Here is an 18,376-nt window from a genome sequence, read left to right as displayed (position 1 = left end):
TCTGTTTGTTGTTGTGCGGAAAGTTTCCCCAAAAAAAATAAAATAACGGAATCCGCTCCGACGTCCTCGTCTTCACACGCTCTGTGCTCAGCATGTGAAATATGGATATATTTAATACATTAAATAATATATGCATTTTACTATCATTTAATAAAAGGGTTTTATGGGACCTAAGGCTTCTTATGATGGAATATGTGAATTCCTTTATTTGCAGGATGTTAATCTTTTTATAAATGGAGCGTTAGTTTTACCAAACGTTAGCTTTAAACGGCGCGTCTCCAGGAGGCGTAACGCGCCGCGCTTCTGTCTTCGGAGTCAAAAAACAACATCCTAATCTCTTCAGTCGGAATCCGCGACACCGACCTTTTTCACCCGCCTCGGCGCCCGCCGGGCACGTCGGACGTCTTTGCCAGGAGCTGTCAGCGGCTTCTTCAAAATTGGCCAAATCTAGTTTAGATTACCGGCCGGGCCCCGGCGAGGGCCTCACAAAGCGCCGCGCCCTCGTTTGATATAATCACGACAATTTTCTCGGCCGGATAAAACCCAGAACACGCAGAGAGGACGACTATCGAGAGGGAGGGAGGGGTGACGGGATGTGGAGAAGGAAAGAAAGAGGGATTACCTGCATGTTGAACACTTCATCCGAACTCTCCGACTGCCCGGTGATGTTGCTGACTTCATTGGAGGCCTGAGACGACAGCGAGGAAGAGGAGTAGCGGTTCACCGCCGGGTAGCTGAGGAGGCTGAAGGAGAAAAGATGAAGGATTCAAGCGAGCGGCGCCGCGTTCCGTCGTCTCATTTCGCTTTCGGAGGTTTGACTCACCGGAAATCCATCAGGAGGCGCGGGAAGGATGGAGAAGGAGGGAGGAAAAAAAAAAGAGACAAGAGAAAATGTCAGATGAGGAAGATGATCGATTCGACCCGCCGGAGGGAAACGGCTGGAGGGGAACGCAACGGGTTTTATTTTGAAGGAAAGACTTTTAACGGGTAAAGATAACCCGGGTTGTGCTTCCAAACAGAGAGGGGAGTCAATAAAATGTCAATCTCCCCACGGGATTGGACCGTCCAGGCAGAATGTCGCGGGCCGACAGGGTGGTGGGGTCAGTGAACACATCACACACACAAACACACACACACACACACACACACACACCAAACAGGTACGCAAGCGTGACGGCGAAGGAAGGAAGTCAAGGAAAACAATCCGAGGCGTCTGGAAACGAAAAGACGCTAAAAAAAAATAAATTAAAAGACCAATCGGGTCGCACCTCCGTCTGGCCACGCCCCTGCCGCTGTCCGGGCTGATGATGTTGGGAACGGAGTTCCTGCAGGTCCGCGGGCTCCCGTTGGTGAAGTGAACCGGACTGGCGCGAACGTAACCCGGAAACTCCTGGGAGTGTTTGAGGAGGGGGAAAAAAAACCCTGGATTAATGGGGCTTTTAACCTTCTTTTGGGGGGGGTCACGTCTCGCCTCGCCGGCCCCCACCTGTATGCCCAAACTGGACTTCATCAGGTGGAACTGGTCCACCAGCTTCTTGTGCAGAGGCCTCATGTCCTGCGGAACGAACTTCTCGTGAACGGCGAGACCGTACTCCAGAATGTGCGCCTGCAAAAAAAAAAAAAAATCGATAAGTGAAAAATGTCCAAAAATTAGGACTAGAGATTAAACCACAGATTAAACCGTTGCTTCACGTGTTTCTGAATTCCGTTTCCAAGGTGTTTCCAAGGTTTTTTCGGGGGTTATTTTTATCTCTCATTTACGAACCTGCTCAAACATGAGTTCTCTCAGCCGGCCGATCTTCTCGCCGTCCTCGGGGTGATTCATAATGTAGTCCTTCACAAAAAAGGCCTGCGCCGAGACAAAATGCAGAACATCTGTTATGCACACACCAGGAGCTTGAAGGCGGGGGGCGGGGGGGGGGCTTCCTACCTGAATCCCCCACTGGCCTGACACAGTAAATTAGCATCTGCAATATTCGCTTCCAATCGATGGGTTTTACGGACTTAAACTAACTTGAAGTTCGAGTTTAAGTCTGGATATTCCTGGAATTGAAGGATTGCGATGGAACTTTTGTTTAAGAGTGATTTCAGCAGCAGATTTTTAAACAATTTTTCCAAATTTTTTTTAAACATTTTCTTAATTTAATTCATGGTTTCGCGCACTTTTTAAGTGTAGCGCAGTTTTATTTGCTTTCTTCAAAAAAAAAAACAAAAAAAAAAAAACTGCAAATAAGAGAAGCAGATTTCTCTGAATGACGGATATGCAAAAAACAAACAAACAAAAAAACAAGAAGAAAAGGTGAAAAGAGAGTTCGCGAAAAGATCATCGCGATTTCTCCTTCAAGACGGAGTCGGGAGGCGAATAAAGAGAAGCTCCATACCCAAACAATAAAACGAGGATCCTTATTCTGTCAGACAAACACGATGCTAATCTCCATCAAACCCGTTATCGGCCTCCTCTTTTATTAAAAACGTGCAACACAGATGTAGAACAAATGAAATTATCCCGCTCTATTATATTTGATGCACTGTAAAGTACATATGCAGCGGCTCCGAGGTATTAATCCCCGCTGCCTTCAGCAGGAAATTCAAACCCGGGACGGAACAGGCAGCAAAAATAATCAATAATCTTCTACGAATGATGGAAATTCCGCGCCGGGCGGCGGGGGAGTGAGGCCTCGCCGTGGAGTGGCTCAGTTAATCATTAGAAAAGTCCAATTAGAGACGGAACGCCGAGGGGAGGGGAAATAAATCAGGCGGCATCCCCCCCCCCCCCCCCCTTTAGGAAACAAAAGCAATAAATCTGAATATTAATAATGACAATTTCTCCTCCATTTGTAGCCAAGCAAACCGCCGCGGCTGTCAATCGGAGTTACGGGCGGGAAAATTAATAGATTTACGGCGGCTTTCCGCAGGGGGGGGGGGGTGCGATACCCCACCTGGGAAGAAAAATGTTTGGGGAAAAAATAGCCCCGCCCAAAACGCTTCCGCGATTGTTTTCTTCATGCGTTCACGCAAACAGGAACACATGTAGGAACCGAGTTCAAGTCGGCCGTCGTTCCTCAAACATGATGGCGATGAGCACAGAGTGACCCCCGCCTCTGTGGCTCATTCAAGTATCCCACAAACCTTAATAGACTACTTCAGCCAGGGGTGTGCTTTCCTGCACACACACACACACACACACACACACACACACACACACACACACACACACAAATACGCGCCCTCGCATCCGCGCTCCCCTCGGTGGATGAGAGTGGTTGCTATGCAACAGAGCAGAAGTCGCACAGCCTGTTTTTTTGTTTACCGAGGGCGAAGAAACGTCTTCCGGACATTTTTTACCCGACGTCCTCTTCTCCGATTGGTCGAAAAAAGTCGCACTCTGGGGTCACCGTCCAATCAACCGACCGCGCGTCTCACCCGTCCGCTCATCCGTTATTAACCATCCGTCTCCATCATCTTTTAAACCCGACCCATCCATCCATCCATCCATCCATCCATCCATCCCTTCATCACCCTTCCATCCCATTTTTCCTGCCTCCTCTCGCGTCGCTCCGGGTTCATCTATTCACTCCATCCATCCATATCAGTTAAGCCGCCGCCGCCGTCCCCGCATCCATCCATCCATCTGCTCCTCCTACCCCCACCTCCCCCCTGCCTCCCCCATCCATCCATAGATCTCTGCGCTAAAACCCACCTTCATGCATCATTAGACAATCCATATGTCATCGCTGCTCACCCTCTGCCTCCGTCTCTAACCCCCCCTCCATCCATCCATCCATCCATCCATCCATCCATCCATCCATCCGTCCGTACCTCTTGGTAGCGGGCCAGCCCGCCGTTGACGGCGGCGTCGATGACCCCGTTGAGACACATGGTGAGCGGGTTGATGTTCTGCATCTGCCGGCTCTGACACTGGGTGATCAACGTACGCAGCTGCAAGTTCTTGTTCTCGATCACCTCGATGGCGTTCTCCAGCGGGCTCACTTCCACCTGTAAAGTGGGGGGGGGGGGCAGGATGTGGAAAGAGTTTTAAGGAAATGTTTCATGTGCAGCTTTTAAAAAGTCTGAAAACGGTTGTTGGAAGATCAACGGGACGAGATGATTATTACAACAGTAGAGCTCAAAAGATGTGGATAAAAGACTAAAATTCCCCTTTTCGACGTTCCCTGATGCTACGTTCCATTAGCTTCACGCGCTAGTTGCGAACTTTTCTCTGGCTTGCGGTATGTTTTGCAAAATTATGCGAATTAGCGCAGTCATCGCCGTTGGCGTTAAAGTTTAGACACCATTAAACCAAAAACAATCGCAGTATTTCCACACCACAAGGCGCGGTGGAATATGAGGTGTACTGTCGGTTTTTGAGAAAATTAAAGGCTTTTAGGTGCGCCTTATAATACTGTAGCTAGAATATGCTAAAATATGCTATCGCTTAGCAATGACTGACACGTTTTGAATATATACAGCATTATTAATAAAAAAATCCTCCTGATAACAGCTTTACAGTTTAAGGATGAGCCGTAAACACTCTGTTTCTTGTTCTTCCTATATTCCACAGGAAGCTTAATCCTCTGGGCTCCAGCCGGTGTGGATTCTATACGCTCCTGCAGCAGATAACCGTCACACAACAACAGCAGGTTTACAAGCCGCGATTTCACACCTAGCTCTGCGGCTACGCGCTAAAGAATACGCGCTTAGGGCCCGGCAGAGACGGACACGCTGTTGGTGTTTTTTTGTTGTTTTTTTTTGGCACACAAAATCCTCCCTGTTCTTCAGAGATCTGCATGGGAAAGATCTGAGGCCAGAAGCGTTTTTGATGGGATTTTGTGCTGCAATAAACCTGTGTGAAATACCGCCGTGTCGATTCCAGGTCAACAACGTGGGTCAAATTCAAAGAGATCAATCAAATTGATCTAAATCTATCACATAGACTAAATAAAACGTGTCCAATGAAACCAGAATCCATGACCGAGGTCATTATTGTTGCTGGTGGTAATCAATCGGGGTCGATACACACATCTCCTGGTGTGTGTGTGTGTTTGTGTGTGTGTGTGATGGATTTGTGTCGGTGTGTGTCGCTCACCAGCTCTCTCTTGTCCACCTCAAACCAGCGGGAGATGCCCGGAAGGCTCTGGACCAGCGTCAGAGTCGTCCTCTCCACCCAAAGGCTCTGCAAAAACACGCAAAACACACTTAGAGAAATCCATACGACCTTGTGTCTCACACACACACACACACACACACACACACACACACACACACACACACAAAATCTAATTACCGACACACTAGCATAGGTGTATTGTAGGTGTAGGTCAGATGTCACATCCCATACCGCGTGCCATCATTCATGCTCCATCAGCCAATATGTTTGTCAATAAGCCAACATCCCAGCAAGGTCACGCCGATGGCACACACACACACACACACACACACACACACACACACACACACACACAAACACACACACACACACATACCACGGATACTCCAGCAGGCTCTTCATAAACACTCGATGACGGAAAGAAGAATGGGAAGTGGAGTTTAGATTCTTTATTTGTTTGGGTTTTTCTTTTTTTTTTTAAATACCAGCAATTTTTCACTTTTAATTCGTTGCGCAAAATAAACCCTCTCGAACTCAAGGGGCCACTCGCCCGCCTTTTCTTACGTCAAAAAAAAAAGAAGAAAAAAAAGAGCATTAGCTCGCAGTTGCTAATTAGCGGTAAACGTCAAGAATCCGTCAGGATTCTCATGTAATTGCGTTTTTATCGATTTGAGAGGGTTTTTTTTTTTTCCTAGCGCGACCGGGTTGATCCTCGAGGTGCAAGTAGAGCGCGTCTTCATTTATCGTAAGCCTGCTTTTGGAAAGGAAAAGCGTCTTTGCTCAAGGAGACTCCAGCGGAGACGACGAGCGCCGACGTGCGGACATCGATCCGCTATCCTCAGGTTGAAGAAGGATCTTCCGACTCGCTACACAACCCCGCTGCCCTTCATTGATTTGTTTTTTTATTTTTTATTTTTTTTAAGGCCAAGAAAACCACCTGAACATGTCTCGGGGAAAAAAAACAAAAAACTTGTATTACGGTTTTGAGAACAGGAAGTTGAAAGGAAAACACCACAAAAAATAGGTGTTGACCGTTCTGCTAGCATTTTTTTTATTTCTACCGATTGAAACGTCTTAGTTGGACGTTGGAAATTTATTTTCTTCTCCACTCGAGCTTTTTCCACCATGCAGAAGTTAACTAAATGCATTATTATCAAGCGAGGGGCAGAGATGATCAGCAGTGATAGAAATGTGATTAATTTGATCAAATGGCTTTGATGGAACTGAGATTATCACGCACGAGTGTGTGTGTGTGTGTGTGTGTGTGTGTGTGTGTGTAAGTGTGTTTGAAGTGCGTAATCAAGAGTGGAATAAATGCCGATGAATAAAACATGCGCTACTCACAAAATAGAGACATTTCACAAGGGGTCAAAGGTCACGATGCGCTGATGATAAAAGCTGAATGATAATTTTAAACCCTCAAATACTCAAGGAAAAGAAGATGATGAGATTAATTATCTTGCTTTATAAGTTATTTACTTTTTTCCATCAAGTCGACTTATTTCTATCCTAGAACCAACATTTTTAAAATATCTATAAGCTGTTTTCTCCTCAGTCGGTGTTTATTTCTTGTTTAATCTCCTCTTTTTTGCAGCTTGCTTATGTCAAAGAATAAACTGGTTAAAGTATGTGAGAATCGATCTTTCCTGCGTGTTTAACAGAATAAAAAATACTGAAGCTATAAAAAAAAAATAACGCACCTACAATTAGATATTGAACAAAAAACCTGCAGGAAATTAATTTCAGTACAAAATGAGTATAAAAAGTTTCAGATGCACAAGCTGCAAAAAAAAAAAAAAAAACCCCTTTGAAACTTTTACAAAATCTCAAACAGAAATATAAAAAGGGATAAACGACAAAGATGCAGCAGGAACATTAAAGTGTGTGCTTGTACGTCGTGCGTCGTGGGCCCCCCTCGCGTCCCCCCCACACACACACACACACACCTTGAACTCGTTCTCCTTGTCTTTGGTGCCCTTGTGAAACGGCCGGTCGTATCTGAACCTCCAGATGTGATTGAACTTGTAGAAGCTCTTGATGTTGTCGGGGACGCCGTCGCGCTGCAGAACGTCCTGACTCTCCGGGATCGGCGTCACGGCGTAGATCTGCAGGTCTGGGAGCGCCGGGGGGGGTTAAGGAACCGGGAAGAGAACGTCTGCATGTGCACAACTTTATTTTTCTATCGTTCAATCAGCTGATCTCAGCTCTCGTGTAAATCACCGCGCCGTACTTATGTCATCATCCTTCTTGGCGTCGCCAGACAGATGCCGTCTGAAGAACGAGATGCGCATCTTTGACCGATGTTTGATTTCCGATAATAGAATCCGCTGATTTCCCGTTGGGCGCCGACGTAACCGACACAAATCAGGTAGGAGGGCGCTTGACAGACGAGGCCTCGGGGTAAAAACGTAAAAATAAAAAAAATAAAAAAGGAAGAAGTGCTCTTCGCTGATTGTGACGCTGGAGAGGATGATGTTGAGCGCGTTAAAGAGCTGAAAACAGAAGCTGGGAGATTCCTCCCTGCGGAAATCGGATTTGGGCAAATGTATATTCATGTATATCGTATTATTGTGTACTACAAATAAAGTTAGCACACTACAGGGTGTGTTTTCCTCTAAATGGGCCTCTGTGGTGACAAACGAAAGAGATTCATTACAGGTAATTGTGAAAATGTAAACCCAAATCCTTTATGTGTGTGTGTGTGTGTGTGTGTGTGTGTGTGTGTGTGTGTGTGTTTTTAATGCAGCAGGACATTTGCGCTGAGGATACACTGCGCGTCGGCCTGGTAGATGGTCTGGTCGGGCTGGTTGACGTGCTGCATGGCGATGGCGTGGGGGAACTCGTTCAGCATCCGCTGCTGGAACGCCTCCAGACGCTCGTAGTCATGACCGCGACACACAAACTCCTTGTTCTGCAGAGAAAGAGAGAGAGAGGATGACAGCGTGGGGTTAGCCTGACATCTAGTGGTCGCATCTCGCAACTGCAGCCTCGACTGGTTACATCATTTTTAGGGCGATGATTAAACGACTTAACGTGGCTCAGATCAGGATTCTAGAAGTCACGAGGTTCATTTGAGGGGATATTTTTACCCGTAAGAAGAAAGGGAACTTCTTTCCGTAGAAACCCACTCGGAAGAATTCGGGTTCTAGTCTCTGCTGGTCCATGATCTTATCGTAGAGAGAGGCCTCCATCATCTGGGAATGGAAAGAAAGATTAAGATAGAGTATATACCAACAGAATATTCCCTAAGGTTCTGATAACTCACCCTCATCTTGCTCAGGTTCCTGTAGTCGTAGTACGACTCGTATTGGTCGGCCAGCTCTCTGCACAGGATGATGCCGTTCTCCCAACACTGGAGACATAAAACACACTCCTTCATCATCGTGTTCAGACACACACGAACAAGGAGAATAAAAAAAACGCACACACACACACACACAATCTCATAAAATCAGCTCTGCAGGTGTTGCTATGCTGCAGGTTCGCCACTAGGGAGCAGCGATGAGTCCAAACGCCATCCTGCTGGATAATTTGAGTGATTCCATAGAGCTGGACTATTTTATTCTCACCTCTATTAATATAAATATTCATGTGTAATTTATGTTTAGCTTCTGGAGGCTTCCCGCAAAATATTTTCTTGTTTTCCTGAGTGTGAACGGAATGATTTGTAGAGGCACATTTATGGAGAGAAGTACGAGCGTCCATAAAAAAATAAATAAAGAAAACAAACATGCTGACTCAGCTGTTTGAGCTGCCAAGTTGGCTGTTTGTTCTTCGCCGCGGCATTAAAGTCAAATCAAACCCACAAGGCTCGGGTCGCCGCCGCTGAGGCCGAGCGCTGACGTCACCGCCGGAGACCCAGCGTTCCATGAATATTAACGGCGTGACATCACGCCCCGTGGCCTCTACGGCGAAACGATACGGATGGCGTTTTAATTACAGCCCGGGGCGACTCATCTCATTAATCCAGGGGAGGTGCTTGAACCTCAGCCGCCGCCATCGCCGCTCAACAGGTAGAAATGAAACATTTGCCTGGCGGTGATTTAATAATTTCACCTCTCCTTGTACAGCTCCTCCAAGGAAGGGGGGGGGGGGGATTTCATTTCATTTGATTTAATTCCTACACTGCTCATCAGGCCGCATTTTTTAAAATATGCATGAGGAAACCGATGTCGTGCATGCTCACCTTGCCCCTGTCGAAGTTCTGCACGATGGTGAGGTGCAGGAACTCTTTCCTTTGCCACTCGCTCTGCATGGGGTAGTTGAGGAACTCCCTGAGGGGCCGGTCGGACCATTCCAGCAGCTCGTCGTACAGCAGCAGGGTGTAGGACGCCTCTGCCGCACACAGGAAAGGGGATCAGACACACAAAAGTAGGCTTGCGCAATCCACCGCCGTCGTCGCCACCACACCCGAAGGAGTACCTGTGTAGTTTTGTGCCTTCAGGTGCAAATCGTACAGTTTGTGGATGTAGCGGATGTACATCTCCTCTTTGTTCAACTCCGTCTTGTAGAAGTTCTGACAGGAAAGAGAAAAACGTCGGTTATAAAAAAAAACTATAAAATAGAGATGGGGGAGATGCAAATGAGGACAGTATTCCATAACAGAGACAGATTGTTTCGCGGTAAAAGTGCGACGATATTTTTTTTTCGGATGCGTCGGCCCACGCGCCCAGGTGCTACGACAGATGGCTGCAGTTATTAGAAGGAGAGGCTAGAAGAAGATTTACATCAGAGATGGAAGGAGATGCAGAAAAAAAAAAAAGGCTGAAACATGAATTTATATTTCCGCACCATTAATTTGAGACGAAAAATGTTTCTTGCGTGATAAAGTCGAGAAATAATTTTTAAAAAGATGATATTTTACCTTTTGTGACGGCTGCAGGTGGTAAAAATGCTACTGCTCATGCTAAGAGGCTAAAAGAGCTTAGCATAGCATCGAATGTGGAATCAGAGAGAAGGCTTGTACAGATATGCTAAAAAAAATATTTTTTTTTAACGTAATCACATTACATTAAGTTCATGTTAGATGTAATTAAGTTAATTGTTGCACAAATAAGTAGGGCGAGAGAAAATTATTTGATTATTCGAGTTTGATTTAGTGTTTATTGCTCATTTATTCATTTAAACCGACTCATAACAGCTGATGGACATTCTTAAGGTCAAAACGCAATTTTCTTTCTTGAAATCTGTTTTATTTTAAAGCTAAAAATGGAAAATGATGTGAAACCAAGAGCTTCTAATGCAGTTTTAAAAGCGAAAGCCTGTGATTGGTCGACTGCGACTCACCAATAGACTGACGGTACAGCCGATCTTTTTTCCGTCCACCTCTCCCAGCTTCATACAGTCCCTGCGGAGAAACGACGATGAGGATCAATGAGGAAGTGGCATCCTGTGAGTGGGCGTGGCCTCTGGCCTCACCTGTAGTCCAGCAGCCTCTCCATCAGGCGAGTGACGGTGGCGATCAGAGAGATGCCGCTCTCCCTCCACGTCTCCCTCTCGATCTTCTTCAGCAGGCTGGAGGACGAGGATGGAGAGATGAGGAGACGGACGACAGGAAGTGGAAAAAGAACAACATGGTGGGGGAGGGGTGGAGGGAGGGGGGAGAGAAATTACAGTATTTTCCGCATTATAAGGCGCACTGATTATAAGGCGCACCTTTAAAGAATGACGTATTTCAAAAATAATAATAATAATAATAAAAATAACAGTAATAATAATAAAAATAATAACAATGATACAAATAATAATAAAAATAAAAATAAAAATAATAATAATAATAATAAAAATAACAATAATAATAATAATAATAATATTAAAGAAAATCATATGTAAGGCGTACTGGATTATAAGACGCACTCTCAGTTTTTGAGAAAACAAAAGGCTTTTAGGTGCGCCTTATAGTCGTAAAAACGCTGTACTGCAAGAGAAAGTCAAAACCATTAAATAGAACGCTTGAATTTTCATTTAGCATGTAGCCGTTAGCGTGCAGCTGACGCCGTCGCACCCCCCCACACACACACAGTGGACAAAGAGAGGAACAAAGAGGAGAGCGTCTTACCTAGGGTACGGACCAAACAGAGGAATTCTACTCCAGGCGGGAAGCATAGGCGGAATAAATTAATATTAATACAATTAATTTTAGCACACACACACACACACACACACAGGTTAGTTCAGGGGTTAGTGGAGTTAGTAGGAGGAAAGTACGTTAAACAATTAAGAAGAAAATTAAATCACCATTATCAGTAAATTCAGTCTGATTTAATATCGAATAAATTAAATATAAAATCTGAATAATGTGCAGTGATGCTTTCTGGGATGTGTGATGATGACGAAGGACAAAGCAGACAATAACACGACAATCTATCAACGCTTCACTTTAATTCTAATTTTTTTTAAAAAAAGCACAGTGCTAATGCTAATCAGCTAAAATAAACACAGACACACACACACACACACACACACACACACTGTAAAGCATGCAGGAGTGGAGGAAGAGGAGGAAAAGGAGGAAGAGTGACCACAGAATGAAGATGAAGGTGAGAGGAGTCAGATACCGATAACTTACCGTTCATTTTTACTTTACTTTTTTTAAAATTTAATCAGTACAATAAAGACTCAGCTACAGGAAAAAACTTTATTTAAAAAGCCAAAAACGATACGGATAACTGCTAAAATTGAAAAAAACAAACAAAAATCACATTCAAGCTCATCAGATCAGTTTTTTCCGACAGGTTTTTAATGAAGAAGAAGCCGCTCGGCGTCGTTTCTCCTCCTGCGACCGTTCCCCTCCTACTCACATGCTGTTGAAGAGCTCCCGGTACGTCTCGTCTCCTTTCCCGTCCGACATCAGGCTGTCCAGCTTGTCGATCAGCTTGGCCTCCACCTGAGACGACAGTTACAGCCGCGGCTGTGATCTCATCTGATTTTATGGCTAACTGGAGTTCGGGGAACAAAAGAAGCGCTGGAACCTCCTCACCTGTTTGAAGTTGCCGCTTCGCCTCTGCTCCCAGTCCATCATGTCGTGGAAGATGGGGATCATGACGTTCCTCAGGTCGGGCTGCGGAACCAGCGTCACCTCCAGGAACGGTCCGATCATCGCCGGGATGAAGTTCAGCTTGTGCTCGCCTGGAGGAAAAGAAAAGACGGAGACGTCCACGGAGGTTTGGATCAATTTGTTTGATCCAGATTCATCGGGATTCCGTCGTCTTACCTAAATTCTGCCACATGCTGAAGATCTCGCATCCCATCATCACCCTCATGTCTCCGTACCTGCGGCGTCAGGAGTCACGGTCAGAACAGGAAGTCACCGGGAGGCGCTAACGGAAGAAGCTAAGCTAACGCATCTCACTTTTCCAGCGTCTTCTTCCTCTTGGAGGGAGAGAAGGATTCCAGCTGGAGACACGGCTGGTTGATGAATATGACCGACAAGTAGAAGTACAGGTCCCACACCTGAAGACAAAGGAGCGTCAGGTCAAAGGTCGTCCCACCCCTACCTGGCCACATTCCGATCCAATCTAATTTCACTGACCTTGAAGTCAAACTTGTCGTTGAGGAAGTTTTTCCTCAAAGCCTCGGAAAGGTAGAGGACGGTGGTGATGATGACGCTGAAGGAGAAGAGGAAGCACATACAGGTTCCGCGTCTGCATCGATCCGATCGGAGTGATTGATTGATCGATTGATTGATTGATGGGTGTGCGATCTTACTTGTTTGTGACCAACCGCATGACGGTCCAGTCTTTAGGGAACATCTCCGGTCGGATCAGGATCCGGAAAACCGTGAAGATCTGGAGGAGGAAGTCCTGAAACACAAAAAAACGCAGGAGGGGTCAGCAACCTCCCCCCTCCCTGAGCCACGGAATCCACCCCCCCCCTCTATCTATCAATGTGATCGGGTTGGATCAGGCGTCTCACCCTCAGGTTGTCTTTGCTGCTGAAGGCCTGCAGCAGCTGCTGGTAGTGTCTGTCGCTCATCTGACGCAGGAGGGCCAGCAGACACGCCACAAACTCCCCCTGATTGGACGACACGGGCACGGAGGGGCGGGGATAAAGAACACGAGAGTCAGTGGAGCCAGGATCCTCAGGTTGTCATGGTTACCAGATTAATCAAGCTATCTCCACTCTTACATATGAATTTGGCGTTGACTTTTCTTAGCCACACCCCTCCAATGATGATGTCATTATAACGCACCCCCCTCCCTTAGTGTTGCGTCGCGTTATAAACGTTAATTATTGTCATTAACGTTAATAATGTTCATGGAATCACAGTCACAGCAGCCACTCCATTAAAATTTATAATTACTTTCACACATTTTGTTAAATCCCAAAACAATTTATCCTGGTATGTACACACACACACACACACACACACACACACACACACACACACACACACACACACACACACACACACACACACACACACACACACGTACGGTGACATCCTGGAACTGGAGTCTCATGGTGGGCCCGGCAGGCTGAGGCCGGTTGCTAATTTCCAGGATGGTCCTCAGCAAAACTCCCAGCAGGCTTTCGACAATTAGCTCCACCTCCTCTGAGACGACGGGCTCCTAAACATCAGATAAAAGTTACAGGAAATGGTTCTTTAATTCAACTTTATATTAGCATAATAGAAAACATGAATAAATTGATGGAGCAAAGAGCGAAGCTTTTGTTATTGAAAACATGCAGTGTGTTATTGTCGCCACTAGGGGGCTCCTGCTTTAAAATAAGATGCAGTCTTTGGGTGCAGCAATCTAAGATAGGATTATGGGAGTTGTTGTCTTCACTCAGTTTGGACTAATGGGGTAAATTTAGAATATTTACTCAAATCAGAATTCAGGTCAACCTTTAAACGAAACACATTGAAGATGAGGTGGCATTAAGAAGCTTGTGTGTGTGTGTGTGTGTGTGTGTGTGTGTGTGTGTGTGTGTGTGTGTGTGTGTGTGTGTGTGTGTGTGTGTGTGTGTATGTGTGTGTGTGTGTGTGTTTCCCTCCATCCCTGACGTGACAGGCAGGTCTTGGACAGAGCGATAATGAGAAGGAGCTCCAGCCTGGAACATCAGCTGTCGCTGCTGTCACTTCCCTTTAGATGCTGTGCCTGTCAGTGTGTATGTATGTGTGTGTGTGTGTGTGTGTGTGTGTGTGTGTGTGTGTGTGTGTGTGTGTGTGTCTTTTGACACCAGCTGAACCTCCGACATCCAACGGTTCAATCCTGGGATTCATCACTTAAAAACTTCACCAACACAAACACTCACACACCTCAACGCGGTGGTGGCCATCGCTGAGTTGATGGCTCTCATTACCGGACACCAAGACTATCTGACCACCTTTACGCAAAAACGCTACCGAACTCCTTCTAGTGTTGAATTCTTCAATGGTTTTCCACTTATTAGAGGAGAGTTTCCTGTGATTGTCGTCCCTTTATCGACCCAAAAAGTCAGCGACCTTGAAATTGAAAGTTGCAGAAGACTATCTTTTTCACGAAAAGTGATCAAAGTTACCGTTGGGTTGTTCACCGCCGTCCCGTTCTCCTCCTTCTTGATGAGCGACAGCATGCTGGTGAGGATGCGGGCGCACATGACCAGATCTCTCTGCTCCTGCATGTGGTTTTGCAAGACCCTCAGAACCACCGGCAACAGGATACACCGGGACTCTGCAACCGGAGACACCGTTGACTTCCTGATTGCTCATAATCTGCGCATTCTACATCTGTTATTTGTCCGCGAATTCGTCCCCGGCGAGATTTTCCCCGTGTCTACAGGCAGGGAATGATGTGCCAACGTCAGCACTTACATAGATTGTGTTTACCTGGGTTGATGTATAGCTGGCTCTCCACCGTCTTGGCGATGCACTGGAGTTTCACCGCGTCCAGAGGGCAGTCCGGTTGGACGACGGACGGCAGACTGCCCAGCGTCTCCCTGACAAAGCCGGCCACCTCCCTCACCGTGAAGATCTTCAGCAGCTCGCCGTAAACCGCCGGGAACGCCCGCAGGAACACAGCCTGTGAAGGACCAGGAAGGACTTTGTGTTTGCCTGAATGCAAGAACGAAACACGCGCTCCGGATTCACGGGCGAGGCGAACAAACGGCGAATGAATTATGAAAGAATCGTAGAGGTCGAAGGAGCAGTTTGAAAACGCGGGAATAAAGCTGATTTGTTTTAGCCTTTTGTTTTTTGAATCGGCAAAGGCGGCCACTCAGACAAACGCTTCAGACAAAAAGCTGCCACTGGGGTTTGGACTCCGAGTCCAAACCCCAGTGGCAGCGTGAAATTCAATTACAGACAATTTCCCAGAAGTCTCAGCTGCATTAAAAAGGAGTCCTGGAGAAATAAAACCACGAAAAGGCGTCGTCGCTCACCTGCGTCTGCCCGACGGGACTGGTGCCTTTGCTTTCCTGCGACAGGAAGAAGCGGATGGACATGAAGAGCTCGTGGATGCAGACGCGGAACTCCTCTTCGTTCTGGCCCCCAGTGGCCAATGAGAAGAGCCGGCGAGACTGGATGATGTACTTGAAGATGTACTCGCTGGCCTGGAGGAGAGAGAGAGAGAACAACCGTCGTTCATCGTCATTGTGCCAGACAGACTTCAGGTTCAGGTAGAAATTGTGGTTTCTGAAGCCAGAATAGTAAATATTAGCTTTTTTCTAGCTTCTCGAATGTCAGGATTTGCTGGTTGGTTTTCGTACGTAAAGATTTTCCTACATGAGTTCAGAAAGACGCAAGAAAATCATTCATGTTCCTTGAAAATGAAAACTCGTTGAGCAAAGAAAAGGTGCAAGCAGAAACCAGCTGGCGTTGGACGCATCCAGCGAACGGCGAAGACGTTTGTCTGATGTGCGTCATTAGAGTAACGTGATGCGGTCCTAGGCGCCGGAGAAGGCGCGTTTCCGTTGATTAGAATTGCATGTGGCGTAATAGATGAGGAGGAGGAGGGTAATAAACGGCAAGGTCATGTTTTCACTACTGATGGGAGGATGCGGTGGGAGGAGGAATCTATTAGTTTGTTTTTGTTTGTTTGTTTGTTTGTTTGTGTCGGTGTTCAGCGAACGCCTCACCTTCAGCACCTGCTGGATGTGATCCTGATGCTCGGCGTCGACAATGCGGTCCACGTACCATTTCAGCACTTTGATCAGGTCCCTGAGGGGGGAGAGACACACACACACACACCAACACACACACACAAACACACATGTGAGACTACCAGGTGTGGCAGCAGGTGGGCGGGGTGTGAAGGAGGCGGGCAGGTCGCGAATGTTTGTGAGAAATCGATGTGTGTGAACGTGAGAGGAGAAAACAACAAGGAGGTCAGTTTATTTCCATATTCCGCTCTTCCTCCTCCAGGGGGCGCCAGACGCTTTTCATTCACGCATCTGGAGACTCGATCTCAGCGCCTCCGGGGTTAAAATCAGCGTTGGTTCTCCTACCGCCCGCCCACATGAGACAGGATGTGGAAACAAAAAGCATGAATAAGAATATTATTATTAAAGAGAAGGTCGGAAACCTGCCTGTAGGACAACGCTCCGGCGAAGTGGCTCTCGATGTAGGTGTCCATGACGGGTTTGAAGTGCTGGAACTTGCTGTCCTGGAGGAGGTTGATGATGTGGACCTGGAAGGAAATACACAAATGGGTCTTTTGTCATGCCTTAGAATTTAGTCAGTCCTTTATCCCTTGAAGAAAAACCGTTTTCTGAGGTTCCTGTCCGTCAAACGGATCTTCTAAAGCTTCATTTTATGGACTTTCCTGAATTCAATCCCCAACAACCGTTAGCATAGCGTTAACAACAGGTGATAAATATCAAGGAGACATTCAACTAAGTAAATTAAAGGTACAAAACATAAAGGATGTCGATGAACACGTCAATTAAAAGGAAAAGACTCAGAAAGGTGACCCATGTGGACGTCAGCCGCACTCGTTACTCCTGTTTTCTTGTTTCGCAGGTTGTTGTGAGTCACATCCAATTTGTCCCCCAGCGATAGACGAGTTCAGACTCTGATTGACATCCTAACCTAGAAAAGGAAACTTGATGACCGACCCGTCTCCCCCCCCAACCCTTCACATCTGCGATATTGCCTCACCGAAAGGAGAGCGTTCACGTGTCGGGAGTGAAAAACGATCGATCATTCGCTCAATCGGCATCATCCACCGGAACCAAGACCAGATTGGATCACGGGGCTCTGCGGCGTTACACCCCCACCCCCACCCCCACCCCCACCCGACAGACATCTTGAAAGACGCTTGTGTTTTCTCACCCGAGAAACAAAAAACACAAGCGCGACAATCTCGTTGACTTACCAGCGAATCGAACACCTTTAGTCCGTATCTCTGAGAACTCTCGTCCAGGATACCGAACAGGGTGTCCAGGGTGTCTTGAAGAAACTGGGAAGAGATCAGAAGGAGGGTTTGACTTCTGGACAGGGGGGGGTGGGACGGGGCGAAGGGTTTAAAACATCCTGCTTTTGGTTTTTGCTCAAATTCCCCCGATGGACTCACCTTGACGATCTCTGACCCGTCGATCTCCTTCAGTTTCGAGAGGCTGTCGTTGATCCTTTCGGGGTGGGCTCGCCACTTCAACAGGTCCAGCATGTCGCCTGAGATCGATCATCAATCAATCCATCGATCAAACTTTATTTATAGAGCACTTAATCACATCAGCAGACATTTCAAAGCACTTTAACAGACAGAGAAACGCAACAGAACTCTCCAGAGCAAGGGGGAAAAATTCCTTCACTGAGGAAGAAACTGCGGACAGGACCCAGACTCTGATTGGTAAAGGAAATACCAAAAAGGTGGAGGTGTTAGCTACGTAGATAGATAGATAGATAGATAGATAGATAGATAGATAGATAGATAGATAGATAGATAGATAGATAGATAGATAGATAGATAGATAGATAGATAGATAGATAGATAGATAGATAGATAGATAGATAGATAGATAGATAGATAGATAGATAGATAGATAGATAGATAGATAGCAGCACGGTAAACAATGGCAGTGTGGGAAAGGGATCCAAACTTTTTGTTTGTTCGTTTGGAGTTATGATGGAGTCACTTCTACCCACTAAAAAAAACTCCAAATCCAAACTAATGATGACATTTTTTATGTGCGGCGTCGTCAAGGAGATAAAAAGTTTATTTTCCTGTGCAGGTTCTCCAGATGTACGCATGAATAAAACATGAGCCTCAAAAGTTTTTTAAACAGTCTGTTTGGATTCAACCTCAATGGGATTTCGTGAACTTTTTTTTTTTGTGTGTGTGTGTGTGG

General features: G+C 46.3%; 1 protein-coding gene across 4 annotated transcripts in view; it reads right to left on the bottom strand.

The window, feature by feature from the left end:
* dock4b (dedicator of cytokinesis 4b) overlaps positions 1-18,376 on the bottom strand; it is a 70,736-nt gene that overhangs the window by 9,135 nt on the left and 43,225 nt on the right. For all 4 annotated transcript variants that reach the window (XM_068306503.1, XM_068306504.1, XM_068306505.1 and 1 more), the window contains exons 18-46: positions 17,602-17,699; positions 17,404-17,487; positions 16,616-16,716; positions 16,166-16,247; positions 15,470-15,640; positions 14,919-15,111; positions 14,612-14,763; positions 13,543-13,677; positions 13,022-13,120; positions 12,815-12,909; positions 12,639-12,714; positions 12,459-12,559; positions 12,321-12,379; positions 12,087-12,235; positions 11,908-11,993; positions 10,526-10,621; positions 10,394-10,454; positions 9,530-9,623; positions 9,294-9,442; positions 8,373-8,459; positions 8,197-8,301; positions 7,877-8,018; positions 7,054-7,220; positions 5,087-5,173; positions 3,820-3,996; positions 1,766-1,849; positions 1,487-1,606; positions 1,269-1,390; positions 623-734 (exon numbers count right to left, since the gene is read on the bottom strand). In XM_068306503.1, coding sequence (XP_068162604.1) covers positions 623-734; positions 1,269-1,390; positions 1,487-1,606; positions 1,766-1,849; positions 3,820-3,996; positions 5,087-5,173; positions 7,054-7,220; positions 7,877-8,018; positions 8,197-8,301; positions 8,373-8,459; positions 9,294-9,442; positions 9,530-9,623; positions 10,394-10,454; positions 10,526-10,621; positions 11,908-11,993; positions 12,087-12,235; positions 12,321-12,379; positions 12,459-12,559; positions 12,639-12,714; positions 12,815-12,909; positions 13,022-13,120; positions 13,543-13,677; positions 14,612-14,763; positions 14,919-15,111; positions 15,470-15,640; positions 16,166-16,247; positions 16,616-16,716; positions 17,404-17,487; positions 17,602-17,699 — 3,284 coding nt within the window. The remainder of the gene's footprint in view (positions 1-622; positions 735-1,268; positions 1,391-1,486; positions 1,607-1,765; positions 1,850-3,819; positions 3,997-5,086; positions 5,174-7,053; positions 7,221-7,876; positions 8,019-8,196; positions 8,302-8,372; positions 8,460-9,293; positions 9,443-9,529; positions 9,624-10,393; positions 10,455-10,525; positions 10,622-11,907; positions 11,994-12,086; positions 12,236-12,320; positions 12,380-12,458; positions 12,560-12,638; positions 12,715-12,814; positions 12,910-13,021; positions 13,121-13,542; positions 13,678-14,611; positions 14,764-14,918; positions 15,112-15,469; positions 15,641-16,165; positions 16,248-16,615; positions 16,717-17,403; positions 17,488-17,601; positions 17,700-18,376) is intronic.

The sequence above is a fragment of the Antennarius striatus genome, chromosome 22 (assembly GCF_040054535.1).
Source record: "Antennarius striatus isolate MH-2024 chromosome 22, ASM4005453v1, whole genome shotgun sequence".
NCBI lineage: Eukaryota > Metazoa > Chordata > Actinopteri > Lophiiformes > Antennariidae > Antennarius > Antennarius striatus.
The sequence above is the reverse complement of the archived record's forward strand: the minus strand, read 5'-3'. Positions and strand labels throughout refer to the sequence as shown.